Source organism: Carassius auratus, chromosome 17, assembly GCF_003368295.1.
Source record: "Carassius auratus strain Wakin chromosome 17, ASM336829v1, whole genome shotgun sequence".
Taxonomy (NCBI): domain Eukaryota; kingdom Metazoa; phylum Chordata; class Actinopteri; order Cypriniformes; family Cyprinidae; genus Carassius; species Carassius auratus.
Window position 1 is genome coordinate 18010892 of NC_039259.1, and position 14732 is coordinate 18025623.

Below are 14732 nucleotides of genomic sequence, written 5' to 3' on the forward strand. Positions count from 1 at the left end.
AAACCAAGTAAGATCATATCACACAGCGTCTCCTCTCAGTTATGTTGGTGGTCTCACCTGCTGGTCCTGTAGTTTGACTCCCACCACACGGAAGCTGTTGTTGACCGTGTTGTGGTAGATGTTGATTCGGCTGAAGCCCTGCTGGCCCGGTTTGACTGGCACCCATTTCTTGCTGGTGTCATCATAGATCATCACAGAGGCTCGGGCTTGACATATACTCTGTTCACTATGAGGGAGAAACAGGAACGCTAGTTAAGATCCACAGTGTTCAACAACAAGAACCACAACAATAAATCACGATATGGGACAATGAAAAACAGATGCAACAACAATGATGCTGCAACTTGATTCTCCAGCAATGTGTGTAATTGAGAGTGATATTTAGCTGTGCACATTCAGTGAAATACTCTCTAAAATAGTCGCAATTTCTGTAAGTTAGTTACAAATTACGAAATTAAAGATTGTGTCGAAATTCTATAAAACAGTGCTTATTCCCAGAAAACTAAAACAGCCAAACCTTCCAAAAATGCCCTTTGCTGTTACTGTGGTCTTATGGCCCATGCAGTGAATTAGTTTGAAGACACTCAGCTAGGGGCGGGTTTGTTATCTGTACTAATTATATAGTGTAATAGGGAGCTAACGAGTGAGGCAGGAATGTAACCTTGTTGACTGCTTGATATGAGGCCATGGTTTAATTAAAGACATGAGGTTCTCCGCTTCTTTAAATAGAAATCTTCTGTTGTCAGGGAACAATTAACATAACGAGCGAGCAGAAATTGTGGACTGTATGATCAGCATTAATATACCTTGCTAGCTTTTGTTTTGTGCTTCTAATAATAATGTTTAATACAATGTCTAATTGTTAAGTAATGCAATAATAGTATTATGTATACATTTGTTTTGGATTGTTTTAGTTTATTTATGTAATATATACATTTTTATTCATCTTAGTTCAGCTTTTACTGATACATTATTAAAATCAAAGTTGTATCTTTTAACATTATTAAATGCGCTGTAAGGTTGCTGTGAAATATTGTTTATTGTTAATTCATGTTACTTAACGCATTAATTAATGTTAACAAATGAGTCAAATGTTACCATTACCCCATTTATATAACAAGCCTTTTAACATAAACTAATTGTATTATAAAACTAAAGATTTAATTACCATATGTGTTCATTAATTTGTTAGATACATATTTGATTTTTTTTTAAACATTTTTATTTATACAAATGTGTTTTTTTAACACATAGTTTGACAAATCTTAAGTACACAAAATCAGTTCTTGTATCAGTTTAAATGCTGTGGTTCAGTAAATGAGTCTGAGATGGACTTCAAACGTGTGTATCTTTTTTGCATTTCGTGCACACTGGACTAAGCATTGTGATCAGAACAACTCATCTTATATTCAAGGCTTTCACAAAATCTCAAGGAGAGTCTTATATTGACTGAAATGAAATAAAACTCTGAAGCAATGGTTCGCACAAAGGAGATTGGGTTTCCTGTTGGTGTGCTAACTTAAGCTGGGCAGATTTCCTATATACCCTAAAACATACTGAACCACCACACCCAACTCCCACAGAAACACCCAAATCCAGCCGCACACGCTCTTTACACTCGCCTGTATAACTGGAAGAGCTTACTAACACTAAAACATATTCATAAGATATCGCCATTTGAAACAATAGACCTGAGGATGAAAGTAAGATAAATCAGACTCACCGTTTCTGTGACATTATGCCAAAACAGAAAATTCACACTCTGAACTCAGAGAAATGGTACATGGACCATATATAAAAAAAGTGGTTTAGAGGGGGCTGGACTACCGAAGAGAGAGCTCACCATAAAGCAACAAGCATTTATGAGAAGTGAAAGAAGTAAGAAGTTACACATTTTTTTAAAGGATGCGTTTGCACAAACTCAGCTCAATTAAATGTGATTTGGTTGATGTGCAGATAACAAATTTTTTCTCAGTCATGGATATATTACAAAAAGTAATTTTAGCAATATAATTGTAATTTTAGAATATATATATATATATATATATATATATATATATACACTCCATTTAAATAGCATTTTGTATTATTCATGCAGCATTAATTGCATGTATTTGTAAATGTATTTGTCACAGTTCAGGGCAATTTAAAATAACCTAGCAAAAGCAATATAAATGACCTAAATATATATAATTTCTTATAAATATAGTTTTATTTAAATTTTTATTGATTAATATATATTTGAAACCTAAAACCTGATGTTGGTACAATAATACAGCATCAGTCACCCTGGTTTTTAATGGTTGAAACAGCATATTTCCACACAGAATGCTTTCGCAAAAAAAAATTTCTGTCATTCACTACTCTCAGCTCTTCATTCTGTGGTCTTTCACGCTTGCCTTACGACAGAGCCTATTTCTGGCATCCATCTGGGGTTAGAGGGCGGCGCGGCAGCTTCTTCCCCGTCCTCCCGGTTTCATTTCTCCCCCCTAGAGCTAGTCTGAAATGAAGTACACAGTCTTTCCTCCACCGATGATGCTTAGTCGTCATAAATTACATCCTGACGGCTCTTTGCTTCCATAAACATCCAATATATTTAGACACTGCGCTATCTCAGTTTACTTCTCCTAATAACATATCATGCAAAGCATCTCTCTATTACTATTTATGTATAAAAGAAACATGGAAAAAAATCGTCAGTGCTGTATCCAATGGAACCAGAATATTCATTATCAAATAGAATCAGAATGCCAAGACTTTCCAACAAAACCTGCATTTCTAAAGGGTCAGTGACCAACACGTCTTGTAATAGCAAGCTATAAATATCAGAGTAAGAGACATTTAAAACTTAAAAAGCTTTAAAGTCTCTCCCAGAACTAACAAGACAAGCAGCAGAGAAGAGCTTTGATGTTCGAAATGTGAAACTACAGAACATTCGAAAGTACTCTGACGATGGCACATCTTACATATTTATTCGTAATCCATTTATTCTAGGGCTTCATGAATTAATGGAAAGCTAACAATTATTTAAATACAAAAAAAATACACAAAATATCTGTAAAATGAAAATGTGATTGTTTTGTTATATTATTGAAATATTTACAGTATTTAAAGTAAATATTGTAGGTCAAAGAGTTTTGAACGTTTGGGAATCCAGACTGCGCTACAATTATGTGCGAAGTGAATGTTCATTTCAAGCTTTTAAGAGCCTGCCATGAAAAATCTATGATACATCTATGCTCTTTGTAAATGGCTGTTAATGGAGAAAGAGGATGTGACTATATAATCTAACCTTGATTCTTTGGTAAACTAAGTGAAAAGTACGAAATAAAAAAGATTTGTTTTTTGAGCTTTAAAGCAGTCTAAATTTAGAGCAAAGCAATTTTTTGATGAGAAAAGTGATGCATTAAGATGTCTAGTGCTGCGTTGGTTTATTCTTACAAAGTGTCATAATTCATTAGACACAACAAAACCTAGCCAAATCACTGTTTGAACAGTTTTGCCTAAAACATTTCATTTTGCACTTTGAGTATATCTGCTAGTGGTCGACAGGCAAATGACTGAAAGAAGTTCTGAATGCTCCACACATCTAATGCTTTTACTCCATAAAGTAGCACTATGAGACGGGGATCTCTTGAGCCTCCCAGCTATGACCCCATTAGTTGAATGCTCTCCAATGTGGATGAAAGTGAGTAAACACGTGTATTTGTCAGCGCATGTGTGATGGAGAGGGCCACATGGACCTGAGCTTGTAAGCACACTTCATGATTGGCATGGGAATTCCTGGTGAATACATACGTAGTTCTCAGGTGTCACAGGCACAATATAATGTAAGAATGTTTTCTGATGAATCACAGTTGCCATAGGAAAGACCCCAGTGTGGAAGAGATGAACGTTGCTAAGTGATGGCATGGTCAAAGCCATTGTTGCCTGGCAGATTGGGGTGATCAGTTCTGCTGAACGTGCTGGAACAGGCCAGACCCCATCATTTGTCCACTGCACAGCACTTTGTTGCATAATGAGCATTATTTCCCTTTTATTATGAAATTGTTTGTTGAGCTCTAGACTGTTCTTCAGTCTGAGCACTTTTAATTATTGTGAAAAATATGAGTGTGACAAATTAGAAATGTTTATAACTGGTTTATGTGTATATATATATATATATATATATATATATATATATATATATATATATATATATATATATATATATATATATATATATATGCGTGCATGTGTGCGTGTGTGTTTAATACACATGTTGGCTGTATGTGTATATATTCAAATCGAAATATTTTAATTAAATATTTTAACAGCGAACTGCAAAAATGAATGAATCAGCTGAAGTAAAACTGCACAGTAAGAGGTCAAGTGATTTTTCTGGATTTTTTATACATTTGTATAAGTATATATTACATATAAAGTTTTTCATTTATTAAAAATGATTAAATACATAAAGATAGATAGATAGATATTATAAATATTTGTTTTTAAATAAATGTATATTTTTTTCTATTACATGTATTACATATTTCATCATATCTTAGATTATTATTATTTTCCATAATATAAATAAAAAAACAACTCATACAGTTCTGGAACTACTTGAAAGTGAATACATGAACTGATTCCCCTTTTTGGGTGAACTATCCCTTTAAGTCTAGTCATCAGTCGACTAGAATGTAAAAACTATGTAGTTTTACAAATTCCAAGCCAAGATATTTTGAGTTTATTCAAGACACTGTAAGAGAAAGGCGATAAAAGCTGTTATCGGCCATAGACTCCCAGTTGATAAGCCGCCATAATTAATAAAAGCTGTGAAAAGCCTGGCATTTCCCATTTGGCTTCTGCCATCATCACACCCGCAGTGAACTTGGTCTCCACTCACCCAAACCGAGAGATAAAGAGAGGGAGCTTGACAGGACTAGGCTCCTTTTAATCTCATGTAAAAAACATTTTGTCTCAGCTCAAGGCCAAACACAAGGTCTAACTCTGCTTATGTCTGGTCACAAGATCTTCACTGCCTCGTTTGGACAGATTTCAGTGGAAAATAACAGAATGTGCCTGAATTGGCTCTAAGCCGATGGAGTCTACTGCATCTGGATATAAGCCTGGATGTAACACTGCTCACCATCATTTGATCATCATCTGGTGACAAACTGTTGCCATGATTAATAATAGATGTACATAAACATCTCTTTTAAATCAAATTACTTTTAACGCCTGCTTTTTCTGCGGGTGGTAACAGCACAGCATTAATTACACCAAATGCAATGTAAGGCGATCTGTAATAACCCTTATTTACAGACATAAGGTGAATTGGACACAAATGGCAATGAATTAATTTAAATACTCAAATGTCTTCACTACTTCAGAGCGCATAGCTCCTGGTTAGTGAATAAAAAGTAAATATTGAATGCCAAATTATTTACTGTAAGATATTTTTGAGGGAATGAAACAATGAGACTCAATAGCAGCACTTAAAATTATAGCTGGGGTTATTTTAAGCAAAAATGCTACACAAAGTAAAGCAAGTATAATATGGAAGTCCCCTGTTATTAGTGTGGGAGGATGGAGCTGAATCAAATGAGAGTTTGTGTGAAATAGGGAGGCATTTTTTAGCTTGTAACCCAGTAATCATTTTGGGAAGGGTGGGAACCAAGTTAAATCTCTGCCTATGAGAGACACTTCCCCCTCTCAGGGAGCTTCTGAGGCCTAAGAAGCTGGATTACAGGCTGACTTCCAGAAAGTTCAGGACTTCTAGGCTGCAGTCTAAATTACTGAGGATTTATAGTCTCCTCCAACACAGTAATCTCAACATCGAGGAAGTGAACGCCACAGAGCACTGAGAAGAATTTAGCCAGGAGTAAAATTGGCCCCTGCATAATCAAACTAACTATCAATAGTCTGTTATTTCCTGGAAAACACTGATGATAACAATAAATGACTAAACTACACTACATAAAAATAAGAACTAACTTGTTTATTTTATCAACAAATCATGATAGTCAGCCAAGAAGTTACAAATATTTAGCTTGACTAAACAGACTTTCGATTCAATAAAATCTAAACAATCATTCAAAATGTTTTTAAATGTTTTTGAAAGAAGCCTTGCATGCTCACCAAAGCTACATTTAGGCCTTTTTGATTATAAATACTGAAAACTGCAATATTGTGAAGTATTTAGAAAATGTATAACTTTTTAGAATGTTTATTTATAACATATATTCAGATTTTTTTATACATATATTTTAAAAATGCAGTTTCATGTCAGAACTTTGTATTTAAAAAATCTTACTAACAGCAAATGTTTGACCAGTTAGCATATATCTGTAAAAAGATCAAAAATCACAAACTTGAAAACCATGAAAGGCAAAACACATATCATACTGCAACGAAAGCAATCCCAGAATGCAATGTTACAAGCTTGGTGAATAAAAAATTCAAGATGAAGTGAGTATAATAGCGTCTGACACCACTCTTACTAGAGTCAGCAAATAGTGCCACAATTTATATTTAATTGTATATGATGTAATGATTCTCTGTGAAATGTTTAGTTTTTTTTTCACAATATTAAACATAATTATAAAAACATGAATAAATAAAAACATTATGATAATTATCCTATTAAATAATTGAAGCTGGGCCATAATGATAATATTATTAAATGCAAACAAGACTTTGAGTGTGATTTATTCAGTGATATTTGCTAAATAAGAGCAGCATTGGCCATGTGTTCATACACTACAAGTACGAATGTGTGTCAGCTCCTGAAGCACATCACTTAACGTCAATATTGTATGTCGAATTTACCCTCCCCCAAAATCCACATCCATACACACAGGCTCCGTTAAAGCTACAATGGCAGAAAGCAGTGCTGATGGCCTAATAGTCTTTTTTGCCTTTGAATTAATGTGCTTAAGTGCTCAGCTAAATGTTTCAGGCAGGGCTGGTTTATAATGCTAGATTTATCCAGAACATTGACTGTGGCATTATCTGTCATTCTCTAAGCTGCACGCTTTCGAAAAAAAAAAAAAAATAGCTAGGAGATATAATATATATTTAGATATAATCGGTTAAATCTTGCTAATTTTACATATGCTTTTTTGTCCTATGAGGTTTTGACTGAGAGGAAGATAACATCTGAGGAATGTTCTCAATAAAGCTGGGTAAGGCTGGGCTGAGAGCTGGAGTTAGAACAGAAACACTCACCACATCTTCTCAATAGAGCCACTGGACCGAAAGTGAACATCTCCCCTAAAGCACCTCTTTCTTTAATAATGATATAAATTAAACATGGGCCCTCACAGAACATTTTTGCAGAGTTTCCACATAAACCAACCTTTTATAATAATTCATCAGTGAGCATCACTTAGAAATCGCTTAAAAGAGATCTCATTTGTTCCCAACTCTGGTGGCAGGCAACCCAAAATTAGTTGCAGGTTTGTTCTAAAAGTCAAAAAGTATATATATATTTATGTGTGTGTGTGTGTGTGTGTGTGTGTGTATGTATGAGGGAAAAATGAGGAGGCCTCAAAGTAAAAAAAATAAAAATAAAAATCATATGCAAATTCACATTAAAACTCCTTACACTATCAGAAAAGCAGCAATTCTATTTTATATTTTTACATTTACAATATAATGAATATTCTATTTATTCAAACCAAGTTTTTTTTAAGCATTTCATATTTATTCCAAAATAATAACTCAAGGCATTAACAATTTAAACAATATATTTTATTTGTGAACTTGTGTTTGGCTATTTGTTTTAAATAGTTAACTTTTAATTATTTTTGCATTTTTCGGATCATCAGTCATCAAAGCTTAGTAAATATTGGTCACAGACACTGAGATGTGATTTCATTTCACAAGCTGATTACTGACTAAAAACTCACACGCATCATGTTTTCATGACATTCCAAGTCTTTGACAAAGTGGTTATATCTAAATGTATGAGTTGTTGAATTAATTTTTTTAATTAGTTTTCTTATTAATGGCATTACATTGTTCATTCAGATTGATTTGTGATCCCTAAAAACACACAAACACAATAGATAAGATTTATCGCATGAACCAATCATAGCCAATCATAAACCGTCATATCTAATAATTTCACGATGGAGGCATTGCCTCATCTCACGTGACTTCTTCCTATTCATTCTTAATTACCCCCCACCAAACTCACCACATGTTTTAGGGGGTCTGTTAAAACTCAATGGGCTCAGGGGAGGCCGGTGTCGCTGTTGGACAGGTTAATTAAATTTAGACTACTATTTGGACATCTTAAGTGTATGCTAAGGAAAATAATACTATCAACTTTTAAAAGGCAGGAGAGAATGCAACCCATATCAAACAAACACTACAATATTCTATGAATTCATCTGTTATTTATCTGATATTATATTTAATACTAATCCATTTTAAGATTTTTTCTTCTGAGTGATACAATTTTGATACTATATTGGTTCACCACACCATCTGAGGTCCACTGGTCTAGATATGTGACACAAGCATTAAGGCATATATATATATATATATATATATATATGTATATATATATATGGATACAAGACAAACAGCTTCATTCAGTTCATTCCAGATCCATGCTAGCATCTAAACATAAACCAACAGTATTCAAATGATGACATTTATGCCAAATGAATCATCTTCAGACATGTTCTTCAGACATTTTAAACTTTACATTAGGTTACTGATGTGAACAGAATATCACACTGACCTGATTTTGCATCCAGTTAAATGAAGCCCAGAGTCACTGTGGCTCTGTGGTAGGCAGAACTGAACAGAATGAGCATCCATCTCTCAAACACATCCACAAAACAGATCTGTAGCACCCTACTGAACCTCTAACCAAACCTGCTTTAATTAATCTCAAACACTTATATAAAATAGACCTGATGTAGAACAGCACAACAGATGTGAACTTCCAACCAAACAAGCTTTATATCATCTAGAGATTTGTTCCAAGATTAAATAAGCATTTTCAAACGTCATAATCCCATATCCTCAAAAAAAAAAAAAAAAAAAACGCAAATGACAATCCATAAGTTTGTATGATCTCTCTACTGTTAGGAAAAAGTGAAAAAGAAAGTAAAAGCAAGGAGATAGCAAACAGAAACAGGTTAAACAATGAGTGGTCAACAGTAGGCTCCCACTAACTAACACCCGGGTATCCCAGCATCAGGTTTTCCTCTGTAAGGGGACGGCCTGACTGTGAATGTGTTGTTTTGTCTAACCCTGAGGGGGATTACCTCATGACGCCCAACCCCCCACCCAGCTGTGACAGAGGAATTGAAAACGAGACATTGCTTCCTAATGCTACTGCCGGCACACACATTTAATTTACTCTTTGTAGCAAAGACAGCATACGCATTAAAAATAGTGTGGCAACCGACAATATTCAGCCGAAATCATTGACCCAAATGATTTGAGGGGGTCGAAAATCATTGACTAAAATAGTGACATTTAATTAGCGCTTCTCCAATGGTGTGTTTTGACTGTGTCAGTGTCTAGGATGCTATGGCTCGCTTGACAATATTGTGTTCGCGTTTTAATCGATCTTTTGAACTGAGGTCCGTTAGTCTATGCTGTTTTCAGTTGAACGAACTCACTAAACATTATTTGTAGCACACCTATCATCTAATAATCACAATAAGCTTTGTGCACTGTTACTTCAATATGAAACTAAATCAGAGCTTTCAGATTCTTCACATTCAGAACAGAATTCAAATGTTGTTTTGATGCTCTTTGATGAGAGCATCAAAACAACATTTTTATAACTTTATTTTTGGGTGAACTGTCCCTTTAAAGTATGTTTAAATATGTCTGTCATGAAGACAAGTTGTTATTACAGACACTGTTTAAATGTTTATATTTCAGTAATGAATTGTAGTAGAGATATAAATATCATTAAAAATTTGGCATAAAAACTGCCTCGTGTGCAATTCAAATGTTTAGACGTTCATAGACATTGTAGACTTACTCGAGTTGTGATTATTAAATTAATTTAATTAATTCATTCATTATTAGATAAACTTTATTTTTGCTTGTCAGCTAAATGAAAACATAATTTGGGCAAATCACTATTAAAGGAAGTTGAGACACAGCATATGAATCTGGCGTGAGAGGCATGACAGCTTTTACATTTACTTCTTATTCGAAATGTATGTGGCAGGTTACGAAACGGACGGTCAGCCAGACTGTCACTGACACACATTTATAGAGAAACCAGAGCACACACTAACCCTACTTAGCTCAGCATTTCTTTACACAAGCGTGGCTTTCAAAGAACTGTCAAAATGAGACGCTTCAGCTCTGGAAACTACTTTAGGTTAAATGATGACACAAATCATCTGAGATCATATGAGATGCGGAAATATGAGATATGGAAAGTGCAGTATTGTATTAACCAAGAAGAAAAAATGGAAACAGCCATAATGGAAAGATAAACACTCAGGACTCTGGAGGACTGGTAACTGTGAACAATCCATTCACTATAGAACATAAAACAGATATTCGCTTTATTTTGAATAGTTGTAGACACTGGAGTCCATTGATTTTTTAATTTCATATTTGATAAGCGCTAAGCTGGAGCTTAGCGTAATATGTTTGGTGAATTACTCTTAAAATAAAACATTTACGAGCTTTTAAAATAGGAGTGACATGCTTGTAAATTTTAAGAGTTGCTGCTGAATTTTCATTTTAAGAGCACCTTTTAGCTTTAAGATTTTGGTGAATATGGTCCAAGGACAACTTCTAAAAGCAGGCGACATGCAGTTCACTAGATAAATAAGCCTAGACATCAAATCTTGATATTGAGCTAGGAAGCTGTTTTCTTGGTGATGAGAAAAGTGGACAAATGTCCTGCACCCTTCCCCCACATCCTGGTCACTGTATACCAGGTGCAGGACACTCTTAACTAATCCTTATCCTTAAAGGAAAATACTTTGAATTACCAGCGCACTGGCAATCAGTAGCGAAAATAGGCCTGTACTGGGTTACACTGGGTTACACAAATATAGAAGGAAAACAGCCAGAGGGAGAAATAAAGAGGAAGGAGCTGTGTAGTCAGTCTAGTTTCAACAAATATTCAAGGATTGCTTTGCCTTCACCGGTTACTAATAGGTTACCATGTGTACAGTCTCTAATACCATGACTTGGCACTCAGTACTTTCCAAGTTGTTGTCTCTAAAGCAAAATAAAGAGCTTTGGTGAAAGAGTTGTACCACAAATTTGGCTCTGCTTCGGATCAAATGCAAGCGATCCCAAATTCGGTCTTAACCACACTTTTGTCCCTACATGGCACCCGGCTCCAGCTGATGTCGACTGCCTGGAGCTCTTCCCAGTTGTGGAACATCACATTCTCATTTCCTGTAAACTATCTTGCCTAACTCATTTCTTCTCTGGTTTTAAGTGTCCATTAAGCCAAGGAATCTAAAAATATTCAGGCTCACATTTCAACGAACATCTCTTCTCCATGCACTTTCAAAACATCTACACAAAAAAATGCTGTACTGTATATCATCCTGCCCTGAAATAGTCTGTTTCAGGATAAAAACTCACAATGCTATAAAAATGCAGACTGAAAACTCCAACCCAGTGTCCTGGTTTCTTATTTAAACCCATGTTTTTTCAAAATGCTAAATGACTCAACAGTAAAACATGGAGTGGGTTTGGGACTCCTGCTCTGTAGCTACTGATCTCAAGCATGTTTTTGTAGATTAATAAACTCATTCCACCGAGGGAACAAAAATCGCAAAGTTAACACACTAAAAGCCACTCGGATTGTTCAAAACCATGATGAAGTAAACACAGGCTTTTTTTTGCGAAACATATGGTAATCCTCAGAGGAACTCAGAAAACAGGGTAATAACAAAAACCACACAGGACAAATTCTTACCCATAGTCATCAAAAGAATACATATCGGGAAGTTGAGGCTCCGTAGACACCAAGGAGAAAGAAAATTCCTCACAGTCGGATGAAACAAAAAGAAAACCGGGAATAGAAGGGGGGATCAGAGAGAAATAATACTGTGCCTAGTTCATCCCTCATCCTCTCAGCTAGGTAAAACACAGAGCACACTCATTCCTGAGATACAAGAACAGGGAGTGTGTGAGAGAGAGAAAAGAGGGTGAAGGAGGGTAGGAGAAGAAAAACAGAGAATGAGAGCGAGAGAGAGAGCAAGCGAAGCATGTGACAGATATGGACCAGTCACCTTGTCCTGCTCACATCCATTCTTATCCACTCAAAGGATTGGAAGGCGTTCTGTGCTTTAAAGGAGTCTCTCTTCACAACACTTGATCCTTAAGATGCACACATATGCTCATTCATACAGCTTTCCAGAACAAACAAGAAGGCTGCTGGTATTCACTGCAAGAAAACAGATTCGTCTTGTTTAGGTTAAATCACTCAGTTTAGTGATTATGTGTGTGTGAGAGCGTTTTTGGGACATATCAGGGAAACAGATTGTATTGAAAATCTGAAATAGCACAGTTTCCTGTGAGGGCTAGGTTTAGGTGTAGGGTTGGTGTAGGGCGATAAAATATACAATTTGTACAGTATAAAAACCATTACACCTATGGAATGTCCCCACTTTTCACAAAAACAAACCTGAGTGTGTGTGTGTGTGTGTTTGTGTGTGTGTGTGACTAAACAATTGTGTGACTATAACAATTGTTATATGAACTCCCAAATTGAAAACATTTCATGTGGTCCAAAGTGGGTTTAGTACATACACCATGGTAAAGTTAAAATTATTTTTATTTAAATAATTTTATTTATTAAAGATTCATTAAAATGATTAAAAAGAATAACACAGTGAGTTTATAAATTACAACAACTGACTCTTTAAGCAAATAACTTAGTAGTATTGCATACTAATATACGCATATTAAAATAGTACATCGCATACAAAAAATACAAATAGATATTATGGCCACCAATGAAGAATTTGTTCCCACTTCCCACAACTACATTCATTTGTAGCCATGTTTTATTAATTAGTTACCACATTTTGTTTGAATTGTGGTCATGTTCACTCTTAAAAATAAAAGTGTTTAAAATGTTCTTCACAGCAAACCATTAAGTCAAAGATTCTTTAAAGAAGCATCTTTTTCTTACCTTTTATAATCTGAAGATGTTAAAGGTTCTCTATGGAACCATTTAGACAAAAAGGTTCTTCTATGGCATTGTGGAGCACTTTTATTTTTTAGAGTGTTTGATTAATTTGTTCCCTTGTATTAGGCAATTCATGGCCACTTTGTAGTATTTTTGTTTTGTATTGTTCTGTCTGCAATGGTTGCATCGTAACAAAACCTGAACAAGGAGCAAGTGATCATTTTAACTTCTCGTCTAGAGGCTGTGCTTGTACTCTAAAAACCTCTAGGATTTACACTCTAAAAACAGGATTTATTTTTGCAGATACCATATATTTCATAATTTGAAAACGACACTTTTAAGAATTACATGTATACTGTGGCTCGATAAACTGTTGTGCCACGCTGTAGTAAAAATGTGTTTGTGCTAACAGATGAGGCTCTCGGTTCATTGAAAACAAGTCGATCATGACAGCTGGATTTGATACATCTTTGGGGTCTCAGATAAATTACGCAAGAGGAATCGCTACAAGAAAATACATTTGCTTTAGCTCGGCAAGTCAAAAAAATGACAAAATATCATAACAGATTGAGATTACAGAGAACAAAAAAAATGTTGTCACAAATTGAGATTACAGAGAAGAAACTAAGCATAACTGACACCTAGCAAGTCTGACAGAAGTGTTTCAACCTAAGGAGACAACTGTCATGTGTAACATTCAGATGTCTACACAAAAGCAGGATTTTACATATGTACTGTTGACACACAACACAAAATGTAAACCAACACAATCTCTCAGTGGCTGTACGATTCACCTAATCAACTGATCTCATACCTATTATATAAACCGCTCATTTCATACAATCACTGCTTCCTGGGAGTGAATGCTTTAACCTTATACCATATTATAGCACTACTGCTAAGAATAGCCTACATTGTGAAGTAAAAACTTCTGCTCAGAGAGTCAAGGGTTGAATAAATCATTCCATTGAATCAGTTCCTCAGTTTCCTCTTGGCAAGAATGCAACCCGGGCCAGTACATTTTAAGACTTCCTTCTAGTCCAGACAGAAAAAAGAGAATAAAGGAAAGCGAAAGTGGACACATGCAGAAGACTTCAGAGAGCCTGGAATAAATGCACAAACTTATGTGCATGCTGATGTTGATATACTCTCACACACTTGTGGATCTCAAAATATTGAATAGCCTGTATGTACACAATTTAGTAATTCAAAATGTCTTAATAAGGGAATAAATTACATATTTAAACAATTCTCAATTTAAAAATAACGTAATAATAATAATAAGGCGGTCAAAAATCAACACAATGCATTTTATTAATAACTAAAATTATGAATGTAAATCTGTTGTAATAACTGTGATTTGCATTTGAAATGCAGAAAATGTATTTGTTCCCAAACCACAACTAAGCATGAAACAATGATCGGATTCGTCATTACCAGGTTGACTCTGAACACACCCAGTAAATATTCACTGTACGGGTGGAGACGAGCTTGCATTCACTTTATTATTGAAATAAGATATTGTATGTGGCCACGTTCATTCCCGCGGACAGTTTAGTTAAACTTGTCATGGCCATCGGCAATGCTCTGCATCTCG

At 35.0% G+C, this 14732-nt stretch overlaps 1 protein-coding gene across 8 annotated transcripts in view; it reads right to left on the minus strand.

Moving 5' to 3' along the window:
- Positions 1–14732, minus strand: part of LOC113117473 (ena/VASP-like protein) — a 29875-nt gene that overhangs the window by 13570 nt on the left and 1573 nt on the right. Inside the window, exons 1-2 of one of the 8 annotated variants that reach the window (XM_026286172.1) lie at positions 11918–12162; positions 58–226 (exon numbers count right to left, since the gene is read on the minus strand). In XM_026286172.1, coding sequence (XP_026141957.1) covers positions 58–226; positions 11918–11940 — 192 coding nt within the window. In that variant the 5' untranslated portion in view covers positions 11941–12162. Of the gene's footprint in view, positions 1–57; positions 227–8737; positions 8943–11917; positions 12163–14732 lie in introns of those variants that run through there. The other 7 variants (XM_026286171.1, XM_026286170.1, XM_026286178.1 and 4 more) reach the window with 7 other exon arrangements.